This window comes from Manacus vitellinus, unplaced genomic scaffold (genome assembly GCF_001715985.3).
Source record: "Manacus vitellinus isolate BGI_N305 unplaced genomic scaffold, ASM171598v3 scaffold_25_pilon, whole genome shotgun sequence".
In the NCBI taxonomy this organism is placed as follows: Eukaryota; Metazoa; Chordata; class Aves; order Passeriformes; family Pipridae; genus Manacus; species Manacus vitellinus.
This window is the reverse complement of record NW_021939882.1, coordinates 11,604,472-11,623,889: the sequence shown is the minus strand read 5'-3', so window position 1 is coordinate 11,623,889 and position 19,418 is coordinate 11,604,472. Positions and strand designations below refer to the sequence as shown.

General features: G+C 45.3%; 2 protein-coding genes across 3 annotated transcripts in view; one reads left to right on the top strand and one right to left on the bottom strand.

Moving 5' to 3' along the window:
• The window catches only part of CTNNA1 (catenin alpha 1), a 112,469-nt gene that overhangs the window by 49,263 nt on the left and 43,788 nt on the right, over window positions 1–19,418 (top strand). The window contains exons 8-9 of the mRNA XM_008930908.4: window positions 13,090–13,170; window positions 13,964–14,116. Coding sequence (XP_008929156.1) covers window positions 13,090–13,170; window positions 13,964–14,116 — 234 coding nt within the window. The remainder of the gene's footprint in view (window positions 1–13,089; window positions 13,171–13,963; window positions 14,117–19,418) is intronic.
• Window positions 778–5,692, bottom strand: LRRTM2 (leucine rich repeat transmembrane neuronal 2). 2 transcript variants are annotated; one of them, XM_008930904.3, is made up of 2 exons: window positions 5,077–5,692; window positions 778–4,736 (listed from the first exon to the last, which is right to left on the bottom strand). In XM_008930904.3, the coding sequence occupies exons 1-2, from the start codon at window positions 5,078–5,080 to the stop codon at window positions 3,190–3,192; spliced, it is 1,551 nt and encodes a 516-aa protein (XP_008929152.1). In that variant the 5' UTR covers window positions 5,081–5,692; the 3' UTR covers window positions 778–3,189. The 2 variants fall into 2 exon arrangements, with proteins under 2 accessions (XP_008929152.1, XP_008929153.1); XM_008930905.3 differs by having other exon boundaries at window positions 778–4,308.

Below are 19,418 nucleotides of genomic sequence, written 5' to 3'. Positions count from 1 at the left end.
ATGATACCTGTTACCCTAAATGTAATGTTTGCAGAATTGCTTTGCTTATGCCTGGAACCTGGCAACAAATGATTTTGGAAATGGCAGCCATAAACCACGGCATTTGGGAGATTGGCTGCGTATTAGTGTGGAGTACAGGGAGTCACCGTGAGGGAACGGTGCCTGCTGGGCTCTGCTGCTGCCTCCTGCTCAGCTCTCTGGGAGCCAAGCACTGCAGGACCACTGGAAACTGGGAATGATGGTGGGGGAGAGAGGTTGGGTGCCTGGGTGGGTTTGCTTGGAGAGGCACTGGAACAGCACTTTAATACCTGGAAAGTCAGTGTGAGTGGCTGGGATGGAGAAGAGGGTTCAATCCAGCGTTGCTGGAACATCTGTCTTTGCTCTGCTTGGGCATAATTAAAAGCTAATGAAGATGGAGTGATTTCTGCTCAGAGCTGGGTTGTTGGGAAAGCACCTTCTTGGGAGAAACCTCGGCTCTTCATGAAGCAGCCACTTCTTGTTCCCATGTGGAAGACTGACATGGCACCCTTTGAGCTGTCCTACAACAAGGGTTTCTGCTGGGCTGGAGGGCAGAGCTGGAACTCCTTCTTGCAGGTGCAGCTGGGGCCATCAGAGTTCAGTGTTGACATCTGATGGGGAATGACAGCGTAGCCAGATTATTTGGCTGCCAGGATAATTAATGAGCTCAGTGATAACTTTGTCTCTGCTGGTACCCTGCAGCTGTACGTGGAAGTCATTCCCACTGTGGCTGCTTCCCAATCCCCCAGTGCAGTGATGGCTGGGTGAGGTGAGGGAGGTGCACAGCCAGGGCAGGTCCCTGCTGGCAGCAATGCCCGAGCAGAGCAGCAGCCTGGACCTCAGGGAAGAGCTGTGAGCTCCTATTTGTGGGAAGGAATGAAGCAGGTCTTTCTACAAGCAGCTAAAACCCCCTGGATACCAATATGGGTTTGCATTTCTCAGTTTAGGTCTGACCTGCTGCCTCACGTGGGATTTAATCATACAGAACATTTGCTCTTTGTCCACCTACCCCGCAGGACTTTTTTGTAGTCAGTTAAAAGCAGAAATTAATTGCCTAGAATAGGTGTAAATGGACTCATTGTAGTATTAACAGTTACAAGGGTTCAAAGGTATCTCTGTGGAAAACCATTAGGCTTCACTGGATCTCTTCCACTAAAATACAGGGTCATGGGAAGTAAACAAAATATTGGTTTTATAAGGGCACTGTATGTAAAAGTAAAATTATGCAAATTAATATATTCAAACGCAGTAATTGAAAAACCTTTATGTAAAATCTTAACAGAAGTCACTTGTCTTGCTATAATTGCCTTGGACAAATTCATCTCACAAGAAAACATTGAACTGTTGTATAATTGCACCCTAAATACCTCACCAAGTGGTAATACAGATAGAGAAAAGCAGAGTGAAATAGCCAACAGATTTTTATGCAGTGCTTTTTCTGTTTAAAAAGTTTGCAGGATAGTTTAGTACATCACAATTAGCATACTGTAATTATGGATTTGCTCAAGGTATGGCAACACTGTGAGGAATTTTGTTTCTTCATCGGGATGTGCTGGGAATTGTTTAACACTGCAGCATTGGACACAACACATTTTTTAGTTATACATACATGTATATATATATAAAATAATACTCCATCCCTCTGGACCTTTTAGCTTTGGTTAGAATGTTTACAATAATTGAGTAGTTGACTTAAAAATAATGTAATCCTTTGCAGACCCCCCACCCCCCACCCTTGTGGCATCTGAGTACCACCATCGCTGCATAGATCTGCAAATATTTACATATAATTTCATAATAGAGTATAAATAGCAATATGGTACTTCTGGCTAAAGAAACCAAATTACTCCTTAGAATGAGGTGCATGTGTGTATCTAGATTTATATACGATCTTTTAAAAAGTCATACTAGTTTAGATTCTGTCCCATATCAAGTAAGAAACGAAACATTTTTCAGTGAACTATTCTATAATCTAATTATATTATCCTAACTTGTCAGAAGGGGTTTTTTTTAATCTTGAATTTTGGAAGAGGAGGACAAGTGAGAGCTTATATTACAGGGGCTGATTCTGTCTCCACAGAAACCAGTGGAGTTAGTGCATGAAAATAGCTTCCAGTCGAGAGGAAGCCTCGGCTGGGGGGGCAGCGGGGGGACAAAGAGAGGCTTCTTCCTTCCTTCCTTTCTTCCTTCCCTCTTCTTCTTAACCTCATCAGTGGTATTTACTTTTAATTAAGAAAACCTTGCATTAAGGGTATTTACACATGAAAAGGTGTCGAAATGCTGTTTGTTCACAGTCATTAAGTAATTAGCCTGAATTCATGAAAAGCATCATCAAGTCAAACCAGGGAGCTGAGAAGTATTGAATGTACTTAATATTTAGAATCGATCCCGTCGTGCTGAGCCTCCCCAAAGAAGCTACGTGGCCATTTTGGGAACACCTGGAGGGTCGTCCTGTTCATGTGTGTGCCCACCCTGCCCATGTGTGTGTGCTCATGTGAACTGCTCCTTTCTGTGCCTGCTGTCCCTTTCACCGAGCCAAACTATGAATATGCAGAGAGCAAAACTGTATTTAAAACAAATTCACCGATCCCCAGTGCACTGAAATTCCCACCTGGACCTTTGCTGCTTTTTTTCCCCCGTTTCCCCTGCCATCTCTTACTGGAGTGAAATTATCAGAGAAGGAAAATAAATCTTCCTCCTCAGCTGCCTTTAAAGTGCCCCGAGCCAGCTGCAGCGTTTGGGATCCTCCAGATGCAGTGGAACAAATGAAGTGTACGTCCCCCTCAGATCCCTGTACAGTGTCCTTCCCCTCGGACTCTTTTCATTAGAAAAAGTAGAATATGGAGACTTGGGTATAAATGTTTACACACAGTCATATAATTACATAACATGAAACATTTTACATAGTTTGAGGTGAGCATCTCTTTAGACTTTTAAACATTAGGAGTGCAAGTTTAATGTAATCATTGCTTCTTTAACACTGAAAATATTATGGATTTATTTTTTAAAAAACTTAAAAATACTGCACCACTCCATAAACAATGTTTCCATTAAGTAGCTTGGAAAATTAGGCTTTATGTCAACATTTGTAAAAATTAGAATCTGATGTAGGTCCCCTACAATTTTAAAATAGGTTACTTATCTGATTTACTTTGTGATGGGCTGTAGGTATTATACTTCACATTCTTTATAGGGCAGCTGCTGGCACTTGCACTGTCCATAGCCATTGATGATGATGAAGGGTCCTTCGTGGGTGGGTTCGTACTCGTTATAGGGTCCTTGGTCTGATATATTGGCCATATGCAGCCGTGTTTGGGATCGGAGCTGCCTGTGGTTTTGAATCATTGAGCACTGCCTAATTCTTCTTAGTGTAGGAGGGCAGCACTTCCTGGAGATGAACACTATAAAAATGATAAAAAAGAAAGAAAACAATAAAGCCATTGTTCCTGTAATTACCCTCTGAGTGAAGATGGCATTGTTTGGCTCTGGGAAATGTTCTTCGGTGGTAACGACCATGCCTGCCGTAGTTGGAATCTCTTTGTCTCCCATATGGAAATGAGAAGAGCTGATTCTTTTCGTGTACTCAGTAGTCGGGGCGGTGTACGTCGTAGCCACGGGTGTAACCACAGTCGATAAATTCCAGCAAAGCTGAAAACCATACACTGCATCCAGAATATCCTCTCCCTGGGTGTGGTCGGGGCTATGGCAGAGGATGGAGTGCTCCCACCGACCTTGGAAGCCACTCAACCATGTGGCCAAGGAGCAGATCTTTGGGCTGCATTCCCACAGATTGCCAGAGAGGCCCACGGTGGTGAGGGATGTCAGCGAACTTAGGATCTTGGAATCCAGAGTGGTGAGCTTGTTGTTATCCATGAGAAGGGTTTTAAGGTTAGGCATAGTTTCAAAGACGGTGAGGTCGATGGCTTTGATTTCGTTTCCAGTCAAATCGAGCTTTGCTAAGGTGCCCCAGGTCCACTCCATCCCACATGTCAAGTTGCTGATTTTGTTCCACTGCAAGAAGAGCGTGTGCAGGCTGCTCAGCCGGAGGAAGTGAGCAAAATTAATCTTTGTCAGCTGGTTGTGCTCTAGGTGAAGCTCCCTCAGCTTGATTAATCCCGCAAATCCATTGCGAGCCAAACTTCGCAAGCGGTTTGTGCTCAAATCCAGGAATTCCAGGCTACGGCAGTCCCAGAACAGGCGGACCGGGATGGTCCGCAGGGAGTTGGATCGCAAGTGCAAGGTCTGTAGCTTGCGAAGGCCGTAGAAGAGCTCGGGGTGCAGAGAGGATAACTGATTAAAAGAGAGGTCCAAATTCTGCAGGTTAAGCAGCTGGCTAAAAGTTGTGTTTGGCAAATGAAAGATTTTGTTGGAACTTAAGACTAATTCCTTAAGTTTATACAGTCCTTGAAAAGAATCTTCTCTGACTGTTGCAATTTGATTATGATCTAAGTGAAGCCAAGTAAGTTGACTGAAGCTTGCAAATTGATCCCTTTCAAGTTCAGAAATATAATTGTGCCTCAGTGACAAACCTAGCGAGCCCTTTTCAGTGGTGTTTGGCACTGAGTGAAACCCCTGAGAGTCACAGTAAAAGAGCAGCTTCTCACAGCGACATTTTGGTGGACAAGCCATGCCCAAGGCAGGCAGCATTTTTAAAACCATACTCATTGCATATAGTGCTGCCAGCATACGAGCCCCTAATGGCCACTTGAAATGTAAGCCTGCAGAATATAATTTAGGAAAACAACAAGATAGGATAGCCTTATCAGTACACTTGGAACATCACAGTGGAAGATTTCACTGCAGATAACATTGCCATGCATTTCCGACAAGCTAATTCTAAATGCAAGAAACAACTTACTACACAAACCGAATACTTGGACATTACACTTAGGAGGAGGCTTTATCTCGATTACGGAGGGTTTACAGTGGCACTATCAGAAAACATTTTTTTCCATAAGGTTCAGTGCAGAGCAATCAGCTTTAGCACCTAACTAACTGCTCCTTTAAAGCAGAGCCGGTCATTCATTATACAAGGAAGAGAGAAACGCAGGAACTTACCCATTCTTTTGAGTACATTGGAGGGTGCATTCAGTCGTAGTTTGAGACTCAACGCCGTGAGTCTGTGAAAGGCTCTAATGTAAGACAGCCTTGAATAATTGACTGGGTTTAGTGTCCTTTGATATTAGTGCAAAATCAAATCCACGATGCTCTCTTGGAATATTCCTTTTGAAATCGCTGCCTTGATCTCCTCTGACAGGTCTGCAATTTTTAAATCTTAATACAAGTTTTCGTCCTCCGAGGCTGCTCAGCTGGTTAATTGAAGCTCACGTTTTCCTTTTCCGCAGCTGTGGCTTCTTTTAGTCCTAACTTGTTGATGGCAGATGGGTGGCTTATTGCTGAGAGAAGCTCCTGTAGTAGCATGAGTGCATTTACTGAAAAGCTTTTCAGGGAAGCGGTACAAGAATGGGTTTGCTTATGCGCTGCGACCACACAGGGCTCTATATAGGCTGACGTCACCTGGTGACGTTCCTTTTGTTTGGGTTTTCCAGAAGCTTTGCTGTTTTAAAGCATTGTGCTGCATACTGTGATCGTGTTAAAGACCACTGATAGAGGGAGAAAAAAATCCATCGGCAAGAGTCCTTCGTCCGCGATAGAAGGAGCAGAGCAGACTTGCTCCCCCCTGCTCCCCCCACATCTGCACTGGCTCTGCTCAGCTGGGGTTAAAAGCAGTGCAGAGCTGCGGGTGGAAGTGCCTGAGTGCTGGCTGCTCCCAGTTTTCTGCTAAATATCCCTGCAGATATTTAAAAGTGAAAGGAACTTTTAGATGCGAAATGCGCACAGTTTGAATAGAGGCTGCTGGTCAGCACCGGCTTTGATGGAGGTGAGAGGGTCTGGGCTGCTGAAAGCTCTGTGTAACAGCTGTGTGTGGCTGTGGTCCCTGCAAAACTGGCAGAGAGCAGTCGAGTGGCTGAGGTGGTGTGTCAGAAGTACAGCCCAGGAGCAGGGGACAGGAGCGAACGCTTCAGGCGAGAGGAAATTTCTGGAAAAAGCAAAGCTTGCATTAGGGCACAGGAAAAATTTAATTGGAATCCAGCTTGACAGTGTGTGGTTATGAAACTAGAAAATCTATTTTCTCCTCCCAAACGGTGCCTTTTGTACTTGCTTTTTCCTGGGGACTGGAGTGCAGGAGAGGAAGTGGTGAGGTTGGCATTCACAGTCGGGGCTCGGAGCAGTGCGAGGGCTGCCTTCTTGTCACCCCGCGTCCTGCTGCTGTGTGTCTCCTGTGAATCGGGGGACACTGCTCCCATTAGCCCCTGTAGCAGTTACCCTGTGGGGTTTAGCATTGCAGAGGCGTGCATTTGCAGGAGCAGTGACCCTGCAGAGCTGTGTGTGCTGGTCCAGCCCAGCCAGGCTCTGGCCGGAGCGTGCACCCACAGCGAGGAGGAGGAGATGGAGAATGGGCTGATACGGCTTTTTGCTTGGCTTAAAAGTTCATTGCCCCCTTATTCGGAGCAACCTCTCCTTAGGGACAGCTGGTACTGAAAGGTAAATTAACAGGCTCGATTGAAATTTTTATAGGTTTTTAGGATGCATGTGCAGGAAAGCCTTCGGAGCAACTGCTCTGGTCATGGCTTGATGTGGATGAGACAGGGGGATGCTGGCTTCCCATTCCAGGCAACTTGGATGAGCTTTTTTTATGTTCACCTTGAGATGTAAAGCAATAATGTAGCAGGAGGCACTTGAAAACATTTGCTCTGTAATGGCAAGCTATCACCTTCAACCTCTAAGATATGGAATGAGCTGAGAATAACAAGCTTCCCATGCTGATGGAGGAAGATGAATTGTGTCTAAAGAAGGTTTTAAAATAAAATGGCTGTTTACCTTTGTTATTAAGTGTTGGTTCTTTGCTTTGATTCCTTAGAGGCACTTGCTTAAACTAAGACTTGCTGTTTTCTGCCTGCTTCTCCCTTGGCTGTCCCGTGGTGGAATGGTAACACTGCATGTGGTGCTCCCCTTCTGGGGTGGGCAGACTCAAAGGGAGCACTGAGTGGAAAGTAAAGGGATGGAGAAGGTGGACTTTTTATAAACATACAAAAAGAAAACCTCAGACCCACCCAAAAAACCTAAAGAAAATGAATAAACCCTTCCCTGAACCCATCAGGAGAGTAACTGTCTTTAATGATTAAGCAAATTAGGAAATGTTAAATACGTCTTAAATTGCTCTGCCATAGTAAATGTTTTTACATTTGCTCTAGGGTGAAAGAAATACATGCAAAGAAATTACATAAACCTATTTGAAGAGTTTGTTCACATTTAATGTTCACTGCACAAAGAGCACGGGAGCTGAAAGCCGGGCTCAGCTGTCCGACGGAACCTCGGGGTACCTGCGGCTGGGCTTCCTCGAGCAGCTCATCTGCAACATCCTCCTCTGGAGGGTTGGGTTGAATTTTAATAGCACTTCAGCATGTTAACATTTAAGGTGTTCCAGAGGGTGTAATTTGAGGTGAACTGTTACCCCTCTCCTGCACTGCCTCTTTTCGCTATTACCAGGAGGCTGAAATGAAGTGTTGTTGGAAACGTTTTGCTTTTTTTGCAACAGTATCTGTTGGTAGGTTCCTCCCATGTTAAGATTGTGTAATTTGGCACAGAGTTAAGAGTTAATGTTCAAACACGGTGAGTTGTTTCCTTTCTGAAGCTCCCTATTCTTTGGCCCTTAACCAAACAAGGGCTATTTAGCACCTTGCCAGCGAGTTTCCTGTTTAGGAAACTGTTAACAGGAACTTTATGGGCGCTTTTCTTAGCAAGACGTGTTTTTATGTGCACTTGTTGTGAAATAACAGTTATTACCACAAGTGTGTATCTGAGTCTCTGAAGTCTGGAACTCTAATGTAACGTTCACATTGTTCCCTGGGAGCTGCCTAGGGTGTCAAGGTGTAACAGGCTGGGAATAAATCCCAGCTGCCCAGAAAACTCATGTAAATGTGTTTCTTCTGAGACTGGAAACTCACTTGCCTGCCGAGGAAAAGCACGTCTGAGTGGCATCTGGGGACTTCTGCCACCACAGGAGCTCCGATGTGGCAGCCTGAAGCTTCACATGCGATGTGGAGAGGCAAATTGGCATGTCTGCCTCAGGAATAAGCTTGCTAGGACCAGATAACCCTTTCAGGGGCTTCTCACTTACCCCACTCCTAGAGCAGCAGCAGAACTGGTTTTCCTGCTAAATCCATGCGCTGGGAAAGTAGAATTGCACCCTGAGGCTGGTGTTGTCATTTAGTTAGGCTGACATCTTGTGGAAGCCTTCCTAGTGTATTAAGAGCAACAAATAAGCTAATTTTACTTGATGTAGATGTGGGCTGTGTGACTTTGCTGTGCTGGGGACCTGGAGGATGCAAGCCCTGGAGTTGCAGGTGATGGGTGCCCAGGATGTGCAGCCACGTGTATGGCACCATGCAAGCATCCAGCTCAGCCCTCTGCCTGGAGGAGTGGCTGTGGTAATTATTGCTGGACGTTGGCACGTTAGAGACTGCAGGAGTATTTGCTGGTTTTCTGCCAGAAGACAGTGTTTGTGCTGTGTCACAGGGCTGTGAGGCAGGGGGGGAGCAGGGGTGTGTGGCTGCAGCATTCCCATGCACGTCCTGTCACTCGGATGTGCTGCCTTGGGGCTGGGTCACCAGGGAGCCCTGAGAAGTGGGCATAGGAGAAAAAGGCATGTCTGAGGTGATCCAGCAGCAGCAGATGTGTCCAGAGAGGGCAGTGGGAGGGGTGGGACAGGGCACCATAGGTTGGGTGTCCTTGTCTTCCTGGGAGCAAAGGACACGTGTGCTGCCATGGAGCATGGTGGCTGTCACCATGATGTGCCATGTCACCTCCCTGTCTGGCAGCTGTCTACACCTGTCTACACCTGGCACTGGTTGCACATTTTAATTCCTCCACCCTCCAGGGTGAGTGCAGGAGCCAACCTTCCCCTCTCTGTGGGCACAGCAGGGAGTGTGGGACCACTGTGGGTGCAGCCTGGCTGTGGGGAGGGACAGTGGGGTGGGAGTGGTGTAGCATGGCCAGCTGTGCAGGAGGGACAGTGCAGGCATCTTTATTCTCATTCAGGTTCTTGCTGACCCCTGGATGATGCCATGCAGCCCCTGTGCTTGGCTGAGCTGTGGGCTCACCGTGGGAGACTCCTTCCTGCAGCAAACCAGTGTACAGTCCAGCTTCCTCAACTGGCAGAGCTGGGATGTGAAAACACTGCTGAAATTCCCGTGTGTCATACTTCACTGCTCACCCTTCCTGGCCTTGAATCAGCACTGTTATATCTGGACTTTGTTGGCAGCCCTGCTGTCACGGTGATGGAGGGGTGTGGATGGTTGTGCTCTGTAGACATGGAATTAGGCGAGGTGGCAAGGCGAAACCAAACACGAGGCAAAATGCACCTGAGCACTGAATCTCCTGCCTCCCCACGAAGCTGAACTCGGTGGGAGCACACTGAAACAGCACTGCCTGCCCAGAGGAAGGTGTGCCAAGCACTCATTTTTCACTTATGAAATCCCCATCATTAACCATGGTGCTGCCTCTTGTACTGACAGCCCAGAAGACAATTCACAGATCACCTGAAGCAGAAACCCCTTGGCAAACCATCTTTTTTGGGTAATTGTGTGGTGGGCAGCAGGTGGGACAGTGAGAGCTCTCAGTCACGCAGCAGTGGCACATCTGGCTCACATCTGGGTGCTGGTTGGGTGGGGAGGGATGTTGGGCTCTGCAGGGATGCTGTGAGGGCTGGTGCTGGGCAGGAGGCACTGTCTCCCTCAATAGCTCTGTGGGTTTAGCTTAACCCAAACTGATGATGAGCCTTTGATATTAACACTGGAAGTTTTTGGTGTTTAGCTGCCAAACCATGTCTTTGAGTAACTCATTGCAATTCCTGTGCTGCTGGTCCTGGTGGCATGAACTGCCACTGCTGTGCTCTGGTACCTTTATTAAAGTTGGGATTGGGTTCTATCAGTAGCTATAGGAAAAGGTTCTGGTTTTCAGTTGTTTAAATTCTGCTGGCACACCTACAGCAGGAGTGCTTTGTGACAGAGGTGATGATTCCTCTCCCCTCCCTGTATGCAAATCCCCTTTCTTTGCTTTGAGCCGCTAAAACAAGCCCTGCTGGGGACACTGGTGTGAGCTGGGATTGAAGGGATGTGACAGGGAATGCTTGTGTGCTGCTCTCCAATCAGGGCAGCAATGGTGGGGGAAGAGCAGAAATTACAGGGAATGGGGGAAAGAAGCAATTTTTAACACCAATTCTATCCTCTTTGATAAAGATCTGATTTAATTTAAAGTAAATTTGCACTGTGGCTAAATTTATTATCCATGATACTGGACAGAGCTGGGGTATCATTCTGCAAAATGATTGACGTGGTCATCATGACCCTATTAAATCTACTGAATCTATTAGCTGCTCACTGACTGCAGGGCTTGTGATTCCCTCAGCAGAGTTTTGTGCTGAATATCTAAAAATCCTATTAGGAATCTGAATATTCAGGCTTTGCTATTGTGAGTCCTAGTAATCCCATGGATAGGAAAGGATGAGAGCTGGGCTGTGTTGTGCTGTGGGTCATTAGCTGGCTCCTCACTGAAGGTTTAGAAATGAGGACCAATTTTTTAATGGTAAGGCTAATTGGGTACTGGAACAAATTACCCAGAAGTGGTAAATTGTCAATTGGAGCCTTTAAAACATGATTTATTACTTAAGAGAGGGAGACCATCTCAAACAGGACTTTTGAGCTGTAGGGTGGAAGAAATGGGTAAAATTCGTGGTATTTGTGGGAGCCTGGACGAAGTGACTGTGCTGTGGTCAGGGATGGTCTTCAGTGTGTTCCTGTGCCCAGGAGGGTTTGTGCTGCCACAGGCTGTGCAGGTCTTCATGTGCTCCAGAGACCACGGTCCCACTGGCTGCCTCCACTCAGACCTAATGGGGTTTGATTGGTCCCACAGTTAGTGTTTATGTTTGATTGTAAAAAGAAATTTCAGTGGGGCAAAACTTGATATCCTTGTCTCCAGGCCTGGACCTTGGTTAGAATTGGCTGTGATGGTTTAAGATGTCAATGGCAGCAGGGTCTTCCATAGCCACAGAGGTGGGGTCGTCCACCTTGTCTGTCCTCTTCTGCCCCATTCACCAGTCCTAACGAAGGAGCCCCATTAGTAACTACACGTGCTAAGTCGTTGAATTACCACAGCTAAATTAGCAGGGAGTTTTATCCTCGACCTTCTGAAGGAAATTCTGGTCATGCTTTTGACAAGCTTCTGTACTAAAACTTCTGAATGCCAACAAGATGGAAATAAAATGGGGCTGCCTTCCTAAAATCTAGTGGGATTAGATTAAACAGCTCTTGCAGTGCTAATAGGTGGTGTAGTTTCATGGGGAGGGATCAGCCGTCTGAAATCGGTGCTGCTCAGGCTCTAATGTGCTCTTCGGGGTGTTTTACGTACTGGTCTCATGAACTGAATGTCCATTAGTGGAAGCCATCTCTTGGTTTTCCTCTCATCCAAAAGGCATCTGGTGCTGTGCACCAGAGCTGTTGTGGGCTGTGAAGCCGGGGACAGCAAAGTGGAACTGATGGGTGGCCTTGCTTCAAATGCCTGCTCCTGCTTTATGTTAAAATGGTAATGTGGGGGCACCCAGGGAGAAGTAAAATGGTACTTCTTGGAACAGCTGAATGTTTGGCTTTCTACATAATGCATGAGTGTATCTCTTAAATCCAGAGATATTCCTGGGAAAAAACCCCCCACATGTACAGGGAGGGGTGCCATGTGTTCAGCAGCATGGTCACGTTGCCATAGGTAAACTGGTGTGAAACACCAGGAAGAACAAGGAGCTGCCTCTGCGGGTTGATGACTCAGAGCACCTTGTGGTTGGTGCAGTGGCAGGTTTTGGGGTGCATGGCCCCCTTGCCCCCCTCAGGGTCCAGGCAGTGCCCACCACCACCAGTGCACCCGAGCTGTGGCTTCAGGGCAGGCTCAACAGGGACTTTCCAGCCTTAACTGCAGCTTGTCTCTCACATCCTCTGAGCAGGGAGCAGCAAGCTGTTGGGCAACTGAGCAGCATTAGCTTTCACTTTATTTAGAGACTTCAGCTCCCATTTTTGAACACAGAGTGAAGAACGGGCCCGCTCAGGGCTGCCGAGGGCTGTGGCATCGTCAGAACAAGCTCCTGGGTGTAGTTTCAGTCACTTTTCAGTTACCTTTTGTGATGACAAGCAAATCACTTGATCAGGGAGTGACAAATCTTCAATAATTCATTAAACTATAATGACATTACAACATCCTCATTACTCCCCCCATTCTTTATTCGTGCTGTAGAGTGGACTTGATGTTTTAGATTCAAGGCTGTTCATCCAGATATTTCAAACCAGCCTGTCACCTGGAGAATTGATACCTGGCATACCCTCACTGCAGTGCTGCTAAATGGGTTTGCTTCTCAACTGGATAATTATATTGATTGTGGCTTAGAACTTCAGAAATTGGATTGTGGTTGCATGAAGTGTGTTTTGAAACCCTAATATAAGCTATGTCATACAGAAAAAACTCCCAGCAAAACCAGACCACCACTATTGTCTTATCTGACACTCTTATTTTGGTACAAATGAGGATATTTTTGACCCAGTGTCTGATGGGAAAGAGAAGCTGCCACTGCTGTTTGGCCCTTTGCCCTCTCTAACAGGGCTCACTCGAAATGCACTGTATCAAACCTCAGTGAAGTCCAACTCCCTGGGGATGGGCCTGGGGACTGACTGGAAATGTTGGATTTCATCCCCAACAAATGTTTTATAAGGACTGTATACTTTTGATTTTGGGCTTTTGACTGCCTGCTCAAGGGCAGTGTTGTGTGACACTGGGGATGAGGGTGTGTAGGGAGCACTGCTGTCCTGCCCACACCAGCAGGGAGGTGGAGACTCTGCCTCCAGTGTGCATAATCACTTAAAAAAACCCCCAAAGTAAAGAAAGAAGTTGACAATATACTTGAAATTAATAGTACTGGTTCTGCTTTTTGCCCCTGAATACGTGTTTAACTCTTTGTCTCTCGTTTTTCAGGCTGGACGCAAAGAAAGAAGTGATGCCCTGAACTCTGCCATTGATAAAATGACCAAAAAGACCAGAGACTTGCGCAGACAGGTACTGGCTGTGTTAGAGCTGAGGCAAAAGAGTGCATTTCTGCGTGTTTGCCCTCTTGGGACTGTTACCTGGGGATTTGTTTCTAGTGGGTAGTGGGCTTGCCTGCTTGTTTATAGTGAATTAAAAGCTAAAAGCTTCCAGTGTGTGGTTCAGAGCGAAGCATGGGGTGGGAATGTAATTCCATGTTACCTTTGTGGTAAAGGTGTTGGATTCTTAATTGTCTTCGTGGCAAGAGAGATGAAGAAATCCCCAAAAAACCCCAAAACCAACTCCCACTTCATGGATTTTGAAGATAATCACATATATTTTATAATTCTAGGGCTGTTCATCTCAGCCTATTTTATTTGAGGATTGTATTTATGCAGCATCAGCCTTTTGTCTGTTTGGTTGTAAAGCAATATATTCCCCCTTTTGAGTAAACAGGAGTATGGATCAAGTTTGTTGAGAAATGTTTTTATTCTAGTAGAAAAATAAAAAGTTAAATCAGCGTGTTGTTTAATCATCTCGGGGAAAGCAGCAAATTTACTCAGACAAAACCAATATGAGCTGCTAAATCAATATTTGTGGCCAAACTGGTGACTTGCACTTCTATAACTAATCCATTTTTTTAAGGAGATTTACTTTAAATTGAAGCAAAAAGTGTATAGACAAGACTTACTGGAGGGAAAGCCTTGGTCACACAAAGGAAAAAGGATCAATGACAAAAGTAGTTTAAGCTTTACGTATTAATACAGTCAAAGGAAGCAGCAGTGGAACTGCTGAGGAATAACTCATTCTTTTATTTTTATTTTAGCTCCGCAAAGCTGTTATGGACCACGTATCAGACTCTTTTCTGGAAACAAATGTTCCACTTTTAGTATTGATTGAAGCTGCCAAGAATGGCAATGAAAAAGAAGTTAAAGAATATGCCCAGGTTTTCCGTGAACATGCCAACAAATTGATTGAGGTAAGCTGGTACAAATTAAAATAAAATTATTGCCAGTTAAATTAAGGCAAGATGAGGCAAAACACGTTTTTTGATTCAGCTGAAACACGCAGCAATTTCTGTAATAAATTTGTTTTTAAAATTTTATTTAAAAATTTTTATTTTTTTATTTTTAAATTTTATTTAAATTTAATTTAATATTTAAATAATTTAAAATGTAAGCTTATCAAAAAGCTATCAAATAACCCCTGTAGTTGTAGATATTATACAATTTGAGTATATGATAAAGGTAAATTGATTTGTTACTTGGAGGTGGTGAATTGGAGTAAGGGAGACCATGGCAAGACTGTCCTGCTGGATTGAAGCCTGGAGGTTTTTTCTTTTCAGTAAAATCCAACTGAAGATAAAAAGGCCTTTTCTTAGAAGACCTTTAGTGCAGGGAAAGCCTTGGTCACACAAAGGAAAATGAAATGGAAATGAAACCAACTTGTGTGTTTGTAAAGAACAAACAACAGACAAACAGGAAACTTGGAATGACAATAAAACTGATCCCTGCCACCTCTTTCTGATGAAAACCCGAAGACTGTCCAGCCGGTGGTACTGCAGACCAAAGCTCTAATTGGTGGGAAGACCAGGTTAAATGGGGCCAAACTGTCTTAACCAGAATCACAGAATTATTTGTCTTGGAAAAGCCCTCCAAGATCGAGTCCCCCCTGTGCCCCATCCCCACCTTGTCCCCAGCCCAGAGCACTCAGTGCCACATCCAGCCCCTCCTTGGACACCTCCAGGGATGGGGACTCCAACACCTCCCTGGGCAGCCCCTTGCAGTGCCTGACCACCCTTTCCAGCAACAAATTCCTCCTGATGTCCAACCTGACCCTCCCCTGGCACAGCTGGAGGCCGTTCCCTCTCCTCCTGTCCCTTGTTCCCTGGGAGCAGAGCCCGACCCCCCCCGGCTCCCCCCTCCTGTCAGGGGGTTGCATTAAAGGTCATTAGACTGCTACCAAAGGAAGCAGATTTCCAAGGGTGGTGTGTCCATAAAGAGCAGCAGCAGTTCATGCCCTGTGTTCATGGATATGTTTTGGGACCCTCGGCCTCTTGCCACTGTGTTTGCGTGAGAGTTCTGTGCCAGTTGATGCAAGGAACAAACAGCTATAGGTATTGTTGAAGAAACATGCCACTAGGAATAAGCTTCAAAAACCCCTCCTGTGCTCTTCAGGGCTTTGAGGCATTGGCTGGTTGTGTTTAACCTTAGCAGCTCCCTGAGAACAGTCCCAGGCTGGTTCATGTGCTTTTGCTCTCTTCGTATCTCTGTGTTTGATAATGTAGTCCATGTGTCTCCTGGGCTCGTAGGGAATACTCTCACAGCTTGACAGATTTAAATTGCTCAAGAAAAAGACTTATCAGACGTCAGTAAAAATAGTTTCTGACTCTTGCACAATATATCTTTCTTGGGGCTCCGAGTGCAGTGAGTAACTGCCCCATAGTCAGGGGTGCATCAAGCTTGTCCAGCTCTTCAGAGCTGCTGTCTAAACAATGAAAATCTTTAGTTCTTTGGGGGCATCCATTCTTCATTTTTGGCCTGTCACATTTCAGTGTCAGTGCCATCCTCCTGGAGTTTCAAAGTTACTCTAATCTCAGTTTTAAGGAACTCACGTTGTACTGCAAAGCAGCATATGGAAGGCAGTGCTGCTGTGCCCTGCCTTGGCAGCAGGATACAGCCCTGGGAACACTTTGAAGTGGGTTTCATTTAAGCCTCCCTTCTTCGTGTTGCAAGCCTAATTTATCTAGAAAATTATTTTTAGGGCTTGTTTACAGAAGTTGCCTGGTGTAACAATAGCAGTGCCTGTTCTGCCAGAGCTGTGCCACCTCCTCAGTGGATGCCTGGTGTCCATGCACCAAGTTTCTGGGCATGATTACGGAGGAGGGATTGTGCTGCTCTGTCCATGAGCTACTCTCCCCCTGCTTTGCCAGGTGAGCCCACACTCCTGCCCCCTCTGCAGCTGTGTCTCAGCCACAGCACTGTCCTTGCTGGGACCTCAGAGCACTTTGCACTGGCTTTACCTGGTGTGCAAATGCTAAGCTGCAAAGGAGTTTTGATGAGCCTCTGCACAGCCAGACACACTTGTCTTCCAAAAAGGACACATTCAACAATATATCTCACTGACATCAAAAGGTTCTGTTAGAATGATGTGCTGCTTTTGAAGGCTTACTTACTGCTTTTGCTGTCTGAAATGTAACTGTAGCTATAGAGAAGCATCATCCAGATGGCTTATAAACCTTTTCCCTGAATGGAGATGGATTAATATATATGCTTAGCTTTGACAGAAGGGGAGTAGTGCTCCTGCAGAACCCTTGTCCTGAGGGGCTGGAGAGCCCCTGGGAGTCATACATGGTGTCAGATTTACTGTGGAGGAAGATGGGTCAGAGTGGGTTGCACTTACAATGTTTTGGTGTGTCTCTGTCAGAATGGAGAAGGATGTTTGCAAGTTCCCTTGTCATTCTGCTCCTGGGCAGGAAACTTGGCTGCAGGTATCCAGAGAAACAATAAAAGATTGTGTAAGAGCAGAACAGAAGATGTTTCACTGGGTGAGATGAGAAGTGATTGCTTCCACCTGCTTTCAGTGGAAGATAAGTGTGCTGGGGAGCTTATCATAACTACCCTCAGAAGTGCTGCTGAGTGACTCAAGACATCAAATGTGACAAAACAGCTGCGGCACGGAATGGAGCTGTGTTGTGTATCATGCTGTGATTGACAGTGTTGCAGATGCAGAGGAGAACATGTCCTTCCCTGTAGTGCTGAGTGAGGGGAAGAAAGGCGTGTGAGAGACCTGCTGTGCACGAGGGAACCCAGCACATCCCCATCTGGACTGGTTTTACACCCTGGGTTCGGTACCCGTTTGTGCTGTGCCCTGGAGGAGTCAGTGATGCTTTCCTGGTGAACCAGCCACTGAGAGATATATACTGAGAGAGTAGATATTTGTTTAATTATTATTTTTTAAATACTAAACTGTTACAGGAGTTGGCCAGGCAGGAGGAGTGGCAGTGCTGGTTTTGCCCTGGGTTAGCACAGAGAGTTCTTGCTCCTGCAGTGCAGAGGTGTTTGTGGGCCCTCCAACTACCTGTAAGGAAATGCAAGCACATGATTTGGGTAATTTCATTTTGAAACATTCCCTTCCTGGCAGCAGAACACTCTGCTTTGTGGTTCCTAACGTCCAGGCAGCCAAATTTGACCAAAAGGTGCAATAACCACAAAAATGTGATTTGCCTGCTGGGTCTGTGTCTTCTGGAGAGCCCACACCAAAGCCATGTCCCAAAGGGCTCCCATCTAATTTGTTTCCCATGTAGTAAAATACTAACCCTTTTCTCCTGCCTTTTGAAAGCTGAGTAATGGTAAAATAGTAGAATGAGACTTGTCTCAGTTGAATAATAAGTTTCAAAGATAGCTTTCAAAGTTGCTCTGTGCTAACAGACCTTTAACTAGTGAGCCCTCTGCCTGGGTTTGGCTGAAGGAGTTTAATTCAGGAATTGAGAAGCCAATTTAAATGCAACACACAAGAATAACAGAAAAGACAGCATTTTGGGAACCAGCTTAAGAAAAAGTTAAATTCACTTGTGAACTATGGAAGTCTTCCTAATTTGCAGGTTGTGAAGTAGTTACTACATTCCAATGGTTTTTCCAATGCTGGGTGAGGTAGCCTTGGCTCTCCAACCTCTAACTTTGCTCTTGAGGAAAGACAGCTTGGCACTGGCATCCTCAGATCCTCCCCAGAAGAAACTGGGCTGCCCTGCGACTTGGTGCTGGTGTTTAATGATGTCACTTAGCACCACGCTGGCTTTTTGTCCCTCCCAGCCTTTGAAGAGTGTTTGTGCCCGAGCTGCCTTTGTGTGGTCACTGCAGGGGCACTCCTGGCTGCTCTCTGAGAAGGGAAAAAGCCAGAGATGTTAAGAAGAAACCTTTGCTGCACTATTGAATGCTTGAGAAAAATAAAAATTAGCTTGTCAATTAGTCACTTTTTAGTTTTAATGGAAAAGGTTTACAGGCCTTACAAAATCAGGGAGTTAAAAGGTAAATAAGAACAGGGTCCAAGTTAAAATCCTTCAGTAGCTGTTTGCTTGCTGAAGAGTATTTTGGAGAATATTTTTGGAGTTAGTAATTCCTTAAAAAGAATAAATAATCTCCTCTTACTCTGGAACCCACTACCCATTTGTCAAATGGTTTTTCTTAACTTAAATTTTATTTATAAGTCTCTTTCTCAGAGAAATGTTGGTAAGACCAGGGAGGCAAAAGCTTTCTCAGTGGTGTTTCATAAGCATTGATTTTTTTTTTCTAATTGCTTTAATTTATCTGAAAAGACTGCTCTGTGCCTTTTTTTAATGCACTGGGTTGCATCTTGCATATGGAGAGATGATTTTCTCATTTTCGGTGAAAACCCATGAACAGATGCAGACGGCAAATTTATTTGCTTGGAAAGAATCACATTTGGGCACTTGCAGCTCCATAAGCTTTCTGTAGCCTCTTGCAGTGACATTTCCCCCTCCTGTTGCCCTCACTGACTAGCTCGATGTCCTGGAGTCATTCTTCAGCCCTCAGTCTAAAAATACCCCTCTCCAAGAGCCCGAGGCCTTGCACACTTGCTACATTTTTCTTGCAATTATCCTGATTCGCTCAGACTTGCAGCCCATATATTCTTCAGAGAGTCTTAACAACTGCAGGTTTTTTGCATGTGAAAGGCTTTTAAAAAATGTGAATTAGGTGAAACGTAGCTTGGGTTTAAAATAAAAACTGGCTTTTGGACTGGAGACAAGGTGAGGGTTTTGAAAAGCTGAGGCTTGGCTGTGCTGTGTTCATGAGGGATAACTTACCTGGGCATGGCAAGTTACCATTTCTTACAAACAAAGCATGGGTCCAGCAGATCCAGAAGTTAATCTGGTCTGACAAGATTATCCTTTGTGTCTATCAGCCACCTGATCTCCAAAGTTCCTGCAGAGTTCTTCAAAGCAGCATCTTTGGAGTTGGGAGTGGACTGGCTTTGCTTATTCTCTCAATCTCTTCCCCCCTGCCAGCACACGTGTGGGTCAGTGCTGCCAGGCAGACATGGGGTATCTTGAGTCATCACCCAAATCACATACTGGCTTGAAATGTTTTTCTGAATTCTGTTAATCTCTCAAAACCCAGAATTTTCCAGCACCTGTTTTTCCTGCTCAGTACCTTAATTTACAGAGGAAAAAAAAAATCTGCCGACTCAAGTTTGTCTTTTATTGCTTTTATTTTTAAGGTAATTGTCTATTACAAGGAAAATGTTGTTACCCTGTGCTCTGG